This window comes from Guyanagaster necrorhizus, assembly GCF_019112545.1.
Source record: "Guyanagaster necrorhizus MCA 3950 unplaced genomic scaffold BT62scaffold_42, whole genome shotgun sequence".
Lineage (NCBI taxonomy): Eukaryota > Fungi > Basidiomycota > Agaricomycetes > Agaricales > Physalacriaceae > Guyanagaster > Guyanagaster necrorhizus.
This window is the reverse complement of record NW_025064921.1, coordinates 1-12,818: the sequence shown is the minus strand read 5'-3', so window position 1 is coordinate 12,818 and position 12,818 is coordinate 1. Positions and strand designations below refer to the sequence as shown.

The following is a 12,818-nucleotide window of genomic DNA, read 5'->3' as shown; positions in this document are numbered from 1 at the left end:
AATGCTCCCTTGTCGTGACAAAACTCCTGCTCATCATACTTTTCTTACTTGTTGGGGCTTTGAGTTTGATGGTGGCTGGAGGTTTTCCTACCCAATAGAGAAAATGGTTGAGAGGAGTTAGCAGTGGATCTTTGTCTTGGCATTCATAAGCTCGTCTACAACTGCTAAATTCAAAAGACAAAGGATGGTGACGCATTTCCCTCGGTCAATGCTCCTAGTGCAAATATGAGTTTTTTGATACTTTTATTCGAGAGGGATGCGAGCTCCAATATCGATCCTTTTTCTCCCAACTAATCATGGTCCTGTGATGAAGGATTGTTGCTGTTTGGCTTTCAAAGCTAATGGCCTGTCATCCGATATATGATCCTGAATTTCGAACAAACTCTGGATTAAGAATGGCATTCATACCCAGAGGTTAAAGTTCTTTTCTTTAGAGTTATGGTCATATTTCGATTTTTGTTTTAAATTCCCAGTAGAGACATGACCATCCCATCTTCATGCTCAAGAAGATAGAGAATTTTCCTCCTGAAAATTCGATGCCTCGTGGGTAACTGTGGTTTAATGGTGAAAAAGGCCATGCTAGGTTCAATTCCTCACCTTCGAATAAGTTCACAGGATCCAAATCTTTTTTTGTAGGGGGAAGGGGGCTTTGAGAAATCGATATTCAAATTATAGATCTTTTGTCATCTCATCTTTGTAGTGAATTCTGCACCTGTCAGAATGCAAGTTTAGACTCATTTTAACCTATGAGAATTCCTCACCTAGTGAAGGAAGAGATAGAGTTTCCAGATAGCGTATGTAAGACACTAAGAGCTTTTGCACTCCAGGTATTTTACAACTTTTGCCCAGATTTCAGGGCATGGAAGGGAGAATGGACTCTTGAATCCTAGTCTTTGCTTTGAATAGGAGATGATTTATTTTCCCATCGTGAGGAAATCAATGGCCACAGGAGGTTGATACGATTATGCTTCTGAGAGTTTGGGGAACTTCCGCTGTTGGATTCCGAAGATCAGAGAAGGTGAGGGAAAAGCTTTGTCATACTTTGGAGGTGCTCAATAATTTTACATCTATTCGAAAACTGCCAGTCTGTACACGTAGGTTCTGAATGTGACCATCTTGCTAGCCAGAACTGAAAATTAATTGACATACATCAATGGCATTCACAGAAAGTGCACAATTTATGACAAGAAGGTCTTTGCGCATGACCTCAGAGGAAGCGGGGGGGGGAAGAGTTATTGATGACCTCGTGGAATTACCATGTCAAATCGTTACATACAGCATGAAAGAGGGAATGAGTCTCAATGGACTCGCACATCCTGAAAGAAACGAAAACGAGTCCTCTTTTCTGAGTACCTATAACAAAAATCGAACGAGTATCTCATCATTTGAATATGGGGAATCGAACCCCACGCCAATGCAATATGCCCTTGGATGTGACACGTGGTGATGAAAGTGATAGAGTGTTATGCAGCATATCTAATAGCTCGTTCATAGCGCTACCCTTCTCTGGAACTCTCTGTGTTTTGTAATTGCACTGCTCCCTGCTCATCTTCAAGCCTCGACATGTTCCATTTTAGTGTGCGAGCATTCTGGATATCGTGGGGCATCCGCAGACCTCGTTCTAAGAGGCCATCATGTTGTTGAATGACTGGGTTTCTCGTCATCAATCTTATGGCCCCTGGAAGACTATACAGCCAGAGGCAACAGTGCGTGACTCCGAAGGATCGGTTCTTACTAGGGCTCCTTATCACCCGGATACTATGCCCCGACCACGGCTTTCGGAGGAGTCTTCTTATTAGCGCTTTCTACGCCCAGATACTTATGGGAACCGGGTCTGCGATTCATATCCGCATTCACATCCATCCATAGACACGACGTCAATCATGATTTTCTTCTTCGCTCAGGTCCATAGAGATTTCTGATGCTAAGCCGGTCGACGAGTTAAGAACTGGAGACTTCGAAACTTGTGACCTTCGCTCACATGAGCCAATGAACACAATTTGCTAATGCCAGTGAAGCATCTGTTCTGACTCCTTCTCTTTTATGTTTCTTTTCCTAACACTGTGTCGAATCCCAGGAACGTATTACCTGACATAGTCAATAGAACAGGGAAGATCCGGCCAATAGATCGAGGTGTGTTACTAGCAATCGTCGCCGTAGCTGAAATAGCCGTCCAGATTCATAGCCAATATGATGTCATCCAGAACGAAACGTGTACGTGATGGTCTGAGAAATAACGGATACATGGTTTACGATTAGATGCAGGTCAGCCCCTGCAGACTAAGCGCAAGGATCCAGTTTTCCCATTATTAATTGACTTATAATTGGCTTCGACGATGACACTGAAGAAAGCATGCGGCAGCTGGAGCTGTTAGGAGCGTAGACGCGAGGAGACGAATGCACACGCGGGACGGTCACGTGATGATTTGGGCCTGGTTCATGGATGTTTTTCGTTGTAGTAGGTCAGCGAATACCACACAGACCGATTTCTCTCTCAGACACAACGAAGGGCTTCCATTGTATGCAATGTTGCGATTGGGCCTGTGTTCGGCTGCACGAGGAATCCGAGTTGCGTCACTGGACGCGAAACGTTCTACAGTTTGCTCTTTGAGAATACCGCAAGGTCGTTTAGCAGTGTGAAGTGCATACCAACGATTGACATAGTGTAGCGAATGACGGAAGAGAGATTTTCTGTAGGAAGAATGGGATATGCACTCTCATTCGAAGAGAGGGAAGCCGTTACTTCTGATGGCATTTTATATCGATGCTGAGTCACGGGGATATGTTGAAGGTCACCATCAAGGAGAGCTTTATAAAATCTTGCATTCATGTCACCGCTATATCGGCCAACGGTCAGCAACAATAATAAAATCGATAACCAAGACATAAGTGTACAGACTATGCACTTTCTGGTAGTCTCTTTGCGGTACTGGAAGGATAATCCGGAAGGATCAACGCTGCATTATCAAAAAACCGATCGTCACATCACGAAAAAGACACCTATAATGGTTCAGGTTAGTCTTTCCCAATCATTGACCATGAATATTGCACTGTATCTAATTGACTGCTGTATTGTCTTGGAATTTCGCAAGCCAGTTGGATCGCGTGTCGAATTTGGAAGGCTGGCAGCTTTTTTGCTACTACAATGTGATGGACACCACCAAACGATAGAAACTTTGAAAGCCAATGAGGCTAGTAATTCGACTCTGGCTATCCCCGGGCCATCTAGAACACTTCTAAAAATATCTATGTTCGCAACCAAAAGACATCAGGGTAAGATACGTTCCCTAGAAGCTCGGCTAGACCGGAATGTGACAACTCCCAGGATCAACAGGAGCCAACCTGAATAAGGCAAGTTTTAGCGCTTATCAACTATTCTGGGTTCTCTGCGCTTGTCCTGCGGCTTCCGGGAAGAAGAATCAAGATATACACCAGCTCTTCGTATAAAGTGAAAAACGTACTTTCAGGACAAAGAAATCAATGCCGGGATATGTACACGAGCATAAGATCCCGTCCTTGTGATGTCCTAGTTTGCGCCTATATTCTATTACAGCGAGAGCGCAATTAGCCAGGAACCACACCACGACATCTAACAGAATAATTAACCACTAGCCACGAAAATTTGGTGCATTTCATACAATCAGGAAGGAGAGACACGGTCCGGCAGCAATGTGGCGGTGAACAGGTACTTATTTGGCATTGTTCATTTGGGGCCCTCAGCATCTCACAATACTAGGCAATCCCGCACGACGTCTTTCTCTAACATATTTTACAACACTGAATCTCTTGAAATTATTCAACGTGCGCAATGCTCGATTAGGCAACGAGGAGCCCTTGAATCAAGGTTCGTATCCTCAAACTTGTTCTCTTGCTCTGGCTCGACAAGACATGTCTAGCTCTCTGGAAAGCATGGAAGGTCAGCCTTGTTTTTCCCTTGTCGCTTCTGTACCCAGTTCTTCTTCTCCACGTCGTTTAATTACCTATAGTTGCTATTGCCGCTTGTGCTTCCTCTTTCAGCATGCTGAAACACATACCATAGCATGCTTCTTGAAATTTCGCTAGTATATTTATTCTGTATGTCTTGTGCTGGACATACATGAACATTCTGCTATATATGCTTAACTATCTATAGCTTACTGTGCCTCATTTGTCGTTCGCATTAGTAGCGCCGATACTTCGTCGTCTATCGCAGGAATGCCAAGTATGCTGGTGAGACTGCGGTAAATAATCGGCACTGTATACATGTGGAATGATGATGCTGAAGGCAGCCGCCAGTATCTGCATACAGAAATTGATTACATTATATCATGCAGAGAAGGACCATGGCAACGACCCTGAAGATAGATCGTGCTTTGAAGAAAGTAGTAGCGCTACTTGGTACCAAGGTATTTGAGCGAAGGGACCATCTGGTCTGCGAGACAGGGATCAGACCAGCCAAACGAGAAGGGAGTAAATATAATAGCTACATAGGTATCGAGTGCTCACTCAGTGCTTACTTTATCCGAATCGTCTCGTCTATCCATCCTAAATGGACAGGTGAAAAACCGTTCCATCCATTCCAGTACAGCGTTGGGCCAATAACAGAGTGAACATAAATGATGGTCTACCATTTTCGTGCTGGACTGGGAGAGACTGAGGCGGAGGAATACCGTCACGCCTCCTCTCTGAGCTGAGGTACAAATGGATGGTCGACTCCAACAAAACGCCAGCGTGTATGCTGAATTTGAGTAGTGATCACTAGGAATAATCGCCTTGCATTCATTCCTACGATGAATGGACAAAAACCAGTCTCTGACGACAGAAATTAGAGATAATGACGAAACAAGATGAAAAGGGATATACGTCGCCTCTTTTCAATGAGAAGGAATGGATAAAAGTGTTCCATGATAACTTTTCGCTCTTCAATTATATCAGGAGTCGCTTTCCTCCATCTCTCGCTTTTGTCTTTCTTCACCGTGAACTCTAACCATGGACTAACGTAGACGTATGCGCCTCTTAGAAAGATATAGTCATGCACATGCCAACGATGTAGATGAGGATGAAGTTGGATTGTTATGAGCGGCGACCACTGCACATAGTGCCTATCCTTCGCTCCTTTCTGCGCCATTCGCTCAAGATGCCATTAACATAGCCCTGATCGTTGGCCAAAACAACTGCGATATCCAGTCCTTAATGAATCGACTTATCCTGCACTCGAACAGATGGCCCTCCCTGAAGGTTGATTTTCACCGAGTCATTGAGAAAGACCTTCCAGGACTCGATAAACTCGAGTTATAGGTTTCGTCGGAATTATCGTTTCTACATCCACATACCAGGTATTCACAGCTTCATCTTAGGTAAACTTCTCGGTGTCCATTTCATCTCGTTTCCCTCCCTCTTCTGCATTGAATGCGTGATCGCCGAATCCAGAAAACTTGTAACTCTGGTCGACGACTTCGAATCCACCTCACCTCTCTTCAGCTTAATTATATAAACTTTGATCACCGTAAAAAATCTCGCATTCCAAGCATAACAAACAACCTCTTGGAGCTTCATCCCTGTGCCGAAGTCCTAGCCACCCTTACAAAGATAGCCTTCCCCATATTTCACTCCCCAAAGCTATGTCGCAAGTGACATCCAGATCCTAGACCCCATCTACTCCAAGAATCCGGGCACCATCATTTTCAACGACGCCATCAATTTTGTCATTTTCGCCAAACTTCTCTCGAGTCTCATCACTCACTCGGGTATGGTTATCAGAGGAAGGCCGCTGGGATGCTCTCAAATTGCGTTTCCAATCTCATCTAAAGGATTTACACATCCTCGGTCTAATCAGGGATGGAGGAGATGATAAGGATGGTCGAGGAGAGGAATGGCCGCCCACAGAATTAGGAAGTCAGGTTGGACATGTTCGAGTGGATAAGGGCACAGTTTTTGAAGAAGATTTCGAAAGGTTGACGATGACTTTTAAGAACTGGAGACACGAAGACGGATAATCGGTAAGGGAGTGTCCGTCGCTCTTGGAATTGTATTCAAGGGGTTGTCATAGAAGTTTCCTTTCAATGGAGAATGCACGATCAGAGACGACGAATTAATAACACGATATATGGATTTATGCCACATATGAATATCCTTATTGCTCTGCTTGTTACATTGCTATTACGAGGTATACGAAAGCTCGAAAACAAGTCGTCCATCAGCTATGATATTGGCATCTGTGGCACCAGGCCTGGGACAATCGGTTTGATTTGGGCTAGATTCTGCTCTCCCGAGCACTGAAGACGTTTAAGTTATGTAGCTGCGCTTACACAGCGACGTGGATCCTGGGGCATGATGATGTTGGCTGGGATGGATGCTGGTGATGCGCAGCTTGTCGAAGCTGAGAGCTGAACGCGAGCACAGACAGCTAAATATAGACCAAGAAATACGGTAGTCCCTCCAAGAAGGAATGAAGAGATCGCTCATAGATACCACGTTCAACAAGCGGTGCCGTTTTTGTCAACTGCCTCTTCGCCGAATCCCAAGAGGAAGGTCAAAAAGAATGGTGATGTCCTGTTTATGGATATTCATAAAAAGGACTTGACAGGAGAGCTAGATGCAGGCACAAAGTAGACGAACAACTCCCATTGGACCATTAAAAAGCAGTGTTTCACAACACTCGGCGGCTTTGTCCCGGTCCGGCTCAGGGCTTTTTTTTCAACCTGCGTGCTCCGTCATCCCATCCATCGGAGTGAAGGATTTCGAGTATCGTCTTTCATATTCCTCGTTCCCATGATATTTGAAACCATCATCAGATAGATGGAGGCACTGCATCTTCGTCACAGATTCTTGCTGTGCTCCACATAATAATATATAATTACATGGGACCATCGGCAGCAAGAGATGCAACTCTTGCTTTGTTTTTCTGTTATGACTGCTGGAGCATGTCCCATACCACAGCTAATTGATAAATTGCTGGCTCTTGACCAATGGCGAAATACCAAAACGAACAGCGTTCAAGACAAACAGAGGGTCAATATATCGCATACATAAGATTCTTAGCAAGATGGCCATCTACTTGTAAGCGAATAACAAGATAACAACGGACATGATTGCCTACACCGAATTTTACAGGTCAATTGGACGCGTGTGCGGATCATTAATTCGATTCATGGCTATCTGAAGGTAAATCCGGTTCATGGATATATTGGCCGGGACGAATGCTGGTGATGTCGCTGAACGCCAGCACAAAGCATTACATATAGGTCACAAAGAAAGCGGTACATCTCCAAAGACACACGAAGAGATCTCTCATATATAATAGTATGTCCAATGCCTGGGGCCATTTTCTGTCCAGTCTCATTGCCAAGAGGAAAGCCAAAAGAAAAGGAACAGTGATATCCTGTCGACGGATACACGGTCAGCATGAAAGTACTTCGGTGACGCGTCAAAAAAAGGACTGGTAGGAAAACAAGGCCAGACCGACGCACAGCTTTTTATTGTCCGATGGCTGCTGCTGAATTACACCATTCGCGAAGAACAATGACTCCCGTCAGTTGAGCATTTAGGACATAGACTTATAAAAATTGACCAGGAAAATTTCTTTCCCGCATAAATAACCGAAAGCGACGAGAAAACGTCACACATCGCAGCGCGGCCAGCACTCTTAGGGTTAGAGATCCCTTTTCCAAGGCGCGAGTGACCCCTACATCGATGATAAGGACAGGTTCGTCGTCGGCGTGGACAGACACGACGGGAGGGAAAGAGTCAGCTAGGAATGACCGCCGGTCTCCAGCATGCTTCTGTTCGGGGATGCGATTAGAAGGAGTAGCTCGTAGCTTTGGGACGCCATGTTCTGATGATTTATCGTGTCCGTACTTCCTTATGAACAAAAAGGAAAATAGAGCAGAGAGTACCAGTAAAACTATGACATACATCGATGGAACTATTCAAGAAAGACAGAGGATTAGTGATCTATTGTCCTTCCTTGTGTTTTATCGCAATTTTCGACGCTATGTCCATCTTCCCAGCCTCGAATTTCTTGAAAATGGTCTCGGCCATGCCAATGGAAATCTCGGTGGTACCATCAACCAAGTGGGGCATCAGTTGGCCGATGAAATCATCCAGGGGCATCCAAAACTTGGAGAGGTTCTCCGTTGTTCCGTAGGCTGAGAATCGTCAATAATGTGATACCAGGACAACAAATTAAATGCGTACCATCATGCAACTCCGATTCCACCAGCCTGCGGATTTCGACGTCAGCCAGTAAGGTACAGGATTCAGACGTTCTACTCACGCAGGAATGACCTCCACGACGTTGATCTTCGTTCCTTCCAATTGGGCGCGAAGGGACATGCAGAAGCTGTGCAGGGCGGCCTTCGTCGCTGAGTAGTTAGGTATCCATGATGCAGGAACGATACTCAGGCCCGAGGTTACAATTATGATGGAACAGTTTCGGCCTCGTGCCTGCATAGAGGTCATCAGAGCTGCAAATATATACGGCTATAAAGGATATCGAGACTGACGGAGAGTTTTTGGAGATGGGGAAGAAGGTAGATCACCGAAAGAACGACCGATGTGTAGTTGATGTGGATTTCCTGATACAAGTCTGCATATATGCCTCAGGAATAAATGACTGGGACATAACGGTAGCACATACCATCAATATTGATTGATTCGGCATTCATGAAATCGAACTCGTGCTGAATTCCGGCGCACAGAACGATAGTATCCAACTGAAGCTATCTATCAACCGTCGTGACCCCGAAATAGACCGACAGCGCTCACCTCAGGATACTTCTCAACAACACTGTTCAGATCCTTCTTCAGCGCGTCTCTATCCTTACCCAAGTCCAAGTTGACCGGTTCCAGCCCACGCTCCGCAAGTTCGTCCAGTCGACTTTGGCGGCGGCCGACTGCGATGACTTGAGGCTTCGAAGGCAGGTCAGCGATGGAGAAGGCAAGCGCACGGCCTATGCCGGACGTCGCGCCTGTGATGAGAACGGATTTGCAAAGGGAAATACCAGCCGGTAACATGGTGGTTCGAGTGAGAGATGTGAGGGTGCCTTATATTATCTCATGTAATCCGGCCGATGACGACTACACCCGGAGGGCTATACCGAATCCCGATATATCTGGATTCGAGGATAATGTCGGGTCATGGTATAAATCTGGAGACTGGACCATAGGTTACCCTGGTCCTTGATTTATTTCAAGGGCGCATCACTTTCTTTGGTGACTGACACAGAGTTAGCTGAGGCCACAGCGCAATAACCGAGTCCGTCACACATACTATTTCTATGTAGCACGGCCGACCAGGCAGGTCCTATGACAGGGGAAATATAAAGTTGCACGTCAGATGATGGTGATTTCCTCGCAGGCTTTGAGGGAATACTTTTTATATCCGGATTTGTGACGCAAGTAATGATAATGGGGAACGACAAGGAAAGCGTACGTGATAGATTCAATCCGAGGCAGGTGGTGGTACCAGCACAAGGTCCCTATTTGAATCAGGGTTGAAGAAATTAGTTGACAAGTCACGTGCGCGATCCCAAGTTCAATTCCTCCCACATGCAGATTTCCCACAACCTGAGTACCTCCTCCATGACACCATACTGAACCACAGACGTGATCATTACCTATCATTATGATGCGCCCACCGACTGCAATAACCACCACCTTTAGAATAGCTTGAACCTTTTCACAAGGATGGTATGTATTTTGCAATAGTAAATACATTATTAGAACTACCTGATGAGATCTCCTCGAGGACTAGAATAAATTCGGAGAGATGGCAGATAGCATGGAGCTACACAAGCTCCCAGACACGTCAAAGTCTTTAACAACCAGATTAATGCTCCTGCTATCCACTTTTTCCAACGACATCGCCCACCATTGTGCAAGAGAACGTGATGGCGGCTCAATCGAAAGTGATTTACGGCTGCTCACATCGAGCGGAGGGCATCTTTTCACTTCAGAGATCATCAACCTACCCATCCCGCTATCATTATAAAAAAGAAATGCAACGCACTCCAGTCGACCGGTAAGATACACACTCCCATCTCCAAATCCTCCAACGAACCCTTCGTCATCTCCATCAATCCCCGAACAAGCTCCATCTGCACACTAAAACACCTGGTAATTCTCAACCTACGCAGTTTGCCCAGCTTCGCTCGCAGCAAGAACATCTCTATCGCGCGCGAGCTCCTTCCACGTCTACCTCGAGCTCCTCGACCCCCAACGAGACGTGCTCCGCATCCGCCGCGCAGAACGGTGCTGCGATTATGGAACCCAGGAAAAGGGACTTGAGGTTCGCGAACAGACTGAGCATGTCGAGGAGGTCCGTCTGGCAGCTAAAGTGCGCATATTCGAGCTTGAGGGTGGTTATGCTGCCGGTTTTTGAAAGTAGGGCGTGCTCAAAGGACGGAGCGGTAGGTACGCGGGAGACATTCCGCCAGCGCATTGCACCGGCTGTGAAAGAGGCGACGTTTGGAAGGAGGGAAAGGATATGCTGGAGGAAGGGGTCTCTGCAGATCCATTGGCGATCTGAAATGCTTTGTCTGAGTACCCTGTCGATGAGTTCGTGGAGGTGTACGGCTTCATTGGTCTTATACCGAGGATCGGTGTCAATCTCCAGCGATCGTACAAAGGAGGGAATAGACGTGTTGCCTGAAATGAGGTGATAGAATCGTTTGCATCATTGAGGAGTAGAGAGCGTGACGTGGCGGAAGAAATGGAGTCGAGATCGAAGGAGGAAGTTTCTGGAGACGAGGGAACATGATAGGAGGGCATGATGTTCATAACGGATTTCGTCGATGACTCTGTCAGTTATCTCTGGTGGGAGGCGCATTGCTGGTTAAGAAACAGGCCGTTCTGGCTAACAAATTAGCAATAGCGACCGCATCATATGAAAACTGACTCACTGTTGTGCAGCGGTGGCTAACTACAGCATTACCCTGGTATACATGCTAATCGGACCGTTGTTCACAAGAGTTATTAACCGACAGAGCGCGTCTGCATTTTACCGAGCGCTGGCAGAACTGTGTTTCAATTCAGTGCAGAAGCACTATGTGCTTTAAAGTGTTCCTGCTTGTTTGTGTCAGCGATTGTAAACGAATATGAAATGTTACCTCTCCTCTATATGTGAGATCGTTCCAAGTGGGCTTCACGTCGCACATGCAACCTCGGGCAGCTATACTTTGACATTGGAAACTGCGAAGAGAAATGCTTTTATTCGTGTTTGACGGTGGCAGATAATGGTATGACTGTAACCGCAGATCAGTGACTGCGGGACTTTGTCGACATTGTGTATATTCTCCACGGAAACAACAAATGCAAGCCGTTGGAGAGAGGTGTGGGATATATGAGGATACGCGATTGGTGCAGAAAAATCACGGAGAGGTCGAGCTGGTGATATGGCGAATTCAGTTAGACATTGTGCATGTTGTCGCATGTCATGGAGTGAAGTGGGATCATATGGATATACATGGAACTTGCATAGCTTGGTCAAGTTTATTGGCATACACCGATATAAAATATGTGAAAAATCGGCATTTTGGATAGGTGATGAAGAGAAGAGGTTGTGCGACACTGCGGCATCGATCCACGGTTCAATGTCACCTAAGAGTCTGATATGAAGGTTCATCAATTGAATGGCTGGAGATGACTTGGATGCTAGGCATAGCAGCTTAACCAACTCTTGTGGAGCTGTGTTCAGCTCCAAAGTTGACCAACATTCTGAGTGGAGGAATAAGCCACTGAGAGAATTGACTGTTTCAAAGTCAGGGTATTCTATGGCGACATGGATGGGTAGGTCTCCAGAGTCAATAAGTACCAGCTTCGCAACTGGTCCCTTTCCTGATCAAATTCTGGATCTTCCAATCAGCTGTTCCACAACGTTGGATATCCTTGATGCTCGAGGAAGGCATAAACCAATTTCTATCCAATAAATACTAAAGATATAATCTGTGCATATCCAGTTTTAAAACTTTACGACCGCACCATCATTGAAAGACATGCAGTTTGATTTGTATATATCTCCGCTGGAAGAGTAAATCAGACTCACGAAGAATAATTATAGGAGACGCTGAACCTCGCTGAGATGAAGCAATGTTAATGCTCATATCTCCATCTCAATAACTCAAAGGCTACACTTCACAAGGAGAACGAGACAATTTTCACACTCATCCATGGCAGATGCTCAGCTGCAGACCTTGATTTATTCGTTCATGATACAATCCCTATATTCGAGAGCGAAGTCCGAAGTCCGATGTGGAGACCAAGAAGTCAGACTGAAATATCCCCTGTCATCTGACCCACAACGTGAGCTACAGAACGATCAATGCGATCTCAGATAACAACCACCCCAGACGATACCTAATCAGTGCCCTATCAAACGTCACACACCTTCAACCAAGTTGGGAGAGAGCAATAAGTAACAAAACGGCCATCTGAAGGAAGGGCAGATGGTCCAGGTGCTACAGGCGTATGTCCTTTTTTCTGCGTCTGTTATCCTCATCAATATCGTCTGCAGCTCTTCCTACTCGTCTCCTGGATCACTGTCCTCATCAACGATCCTACAAAGGTCCCTTGGTTCTCTTTACACCCGACGCTTCAGTCCCTGGCTCTGAGTTTCATCGTCTACGGTTCGCCAATCTCTAATAGAGAATCTTTGGCTGGGACTCGAACCTTGGTACTCAACGATAAACCAATGGTGTTATCATGCTCTTTTAGGAACCCGCATAGCAACAAGCCGCTGTGGTGGCAGAAAAAACAGTATCAAAAAGCTGGGAGATTTTTTGATCAGGACTCAAACCAGGTAGTCGTCAAGTCGTGCATATACCACCAGTCCATGCTTTCAT

At 45.7% G+C, this 12,818-nt stretch overlaps 6 protein-coding genes across 6 annotated transcripts; 3 read left to right on the top strand and 3 right to left on the bottom strand.

The window, feature by feature from the left end:
• Positions 1-2,900: 2,900 nt before the first annotated feature.
• Positions 2,901-4,589, top strand: BT62DRAFT_923588 (uncharacterized protein; the record flags this gene model as incomplete). Its single annotated transcript, XM_043184530.1, has 8 exons — positions 2,901-3,014; positions 3,093-3,273; positions 3,613-3,685; positions 3,821-3,844; positions 3,897-3,916; positions 4,133-4,209; positions 4,314-4,470; positions 4,537-4,589. 8 exons carry the CDS (start codon positions 2,901-2,903, stop codon positions 4,587-4,589), a joined length of 699 nt encoding a protein of 232 aa, XP_043034497.1.
• Positions 4,590-4,813: 224 nt separating this feature from the next.
• BT62DRAFT_1012023 (uncharacterized protein) lies at positions 4,814-5,975 on the top strand (the record flags this gene model as incomplete). The annotated part of the gene is made up of 6 exons (XM_043177862.1): positions 4,814-4,942; positions 5,000-5,028; positions 5,079-5,139; positions 5,202-5,217; positions 5,278-5,315; positions 5,628-5,975. The coding sequence occupies 6 exons, from the start codon at positions 4,814-4,816 to the stop codon at positions 5,973-5,975; spliced, it is 621 nt and encodes a 206-aa protein (XP_043034496.1).
• A 73-nt stretch (positions 5,976-6,048) lies between these two features.
• On the top strand, positions 6,049-6,369 carry BT62DRAFT_1012022 (uncharacterized protein; the record flags this gene model as incomplete). Its single annotated transcript, XM_043177861.1, has 2 exons — positions 6,049-6,220; positions 6,278-6,369. The coding sequence occupies 2 exons, from the start codon at positions 6,049-6,051 to the stop codon at positions 6,367-6,369; spliced, it is 264 nt and encodes an 87-aa protein (XP_043034495.1).
• Positions 6,370-7,800: 1,431 nt separating this feature from the next.
• On the bottom strand, positions 7,801-9,163 carry BT62DRAFT_956292 (NAD(P)-binding protein). The gene is made up of 6 exons (XM_043188368.1): positions 8,746-9,163; positions 8,618-8,693; positions 8,484-8,566; positions 8,255-8,424; positions 8,176-8,201; positions 7,801-8,126 (listed from the first exon to the last, which is right to left on the bottom strand). Exons 1-6 carry the CDS (start codon positions 8,992-8,994, stop codon positions 7,933-7,935), a joined length of 798 nt encoding a protein of 265 aa, XP_043034494.1. The 5' UTR covers positions 8,995-9,163; the 3' UTR covers positions 7,801-7,932.
• Positions 9,164-9,494: 331 nt separating this feature from the next.
• Positions 9,495-10,470, bottom strand: BT62DRAFT_997379 (uncharacterized protein; the record flags this gene model as incomplete). The annotated part of the gene is made up of 4 exons (XM_043190650.1): positions 10,178-10,470; positions 9,989-10,083; positions 9,907-9,946; positions 9,495-9,572 (listed from the first exon to the last, which is right to left on the bottom strand). Exons 1-4 carry the CDS (start codon positions 10,418-10,420, stop codon positions 9,495-9,497), a joined length of 456 nt encoding a protein of 151 aa, XP_043034493.1. The 5' UTR covers positions 10,421-10,470.
• A 184-nt stretch (positions 10,471-10,654) lies between these two features.
• BT62DRAFT_909220 (uncharacterized protein) lies at positions 10,655-10,807 on the bottom strand (the record flags this gene model as incomplete). The annotated part of the gene is made up of 1 exon (XM_043183736.1): positions 10,655-10,807. One exon carries the CDS (start codon positions 10,805-10,807, stop codon positions 10,655-10,657), a length of 153 nt encoding a protein of 50 aa, XP_043034492.1.
• Positions 10,808-12,818: the final 2,011 nt, after the last annotated feature.

Bases quoted from the DNA above. Each gene is read 5' to 3' on its own strand.
- BT62DRAFT_956292 (XM_043188368.1), bottom strand. From the start codon at position 8,994: ATGTTACCGGCTGGTATTTCCCTTTGCAAATCCGTTCTCATCACAGGC. The intron at 8,694-8,745 runs GTGAGCGCTGTC...AGATAGCTTCAG, and splicing joins TTGTTGAGAAGTATCCTGAG to TTGGATACTATCGTTCTGTG. The intron at 8,202-8,254 runs GTGAGTAGAACG...CGAAATCCGCAG, and splicing joins GTCGTGGAGGTCATTCCTGC to GCTGGTGGAATCGGAGTTGC.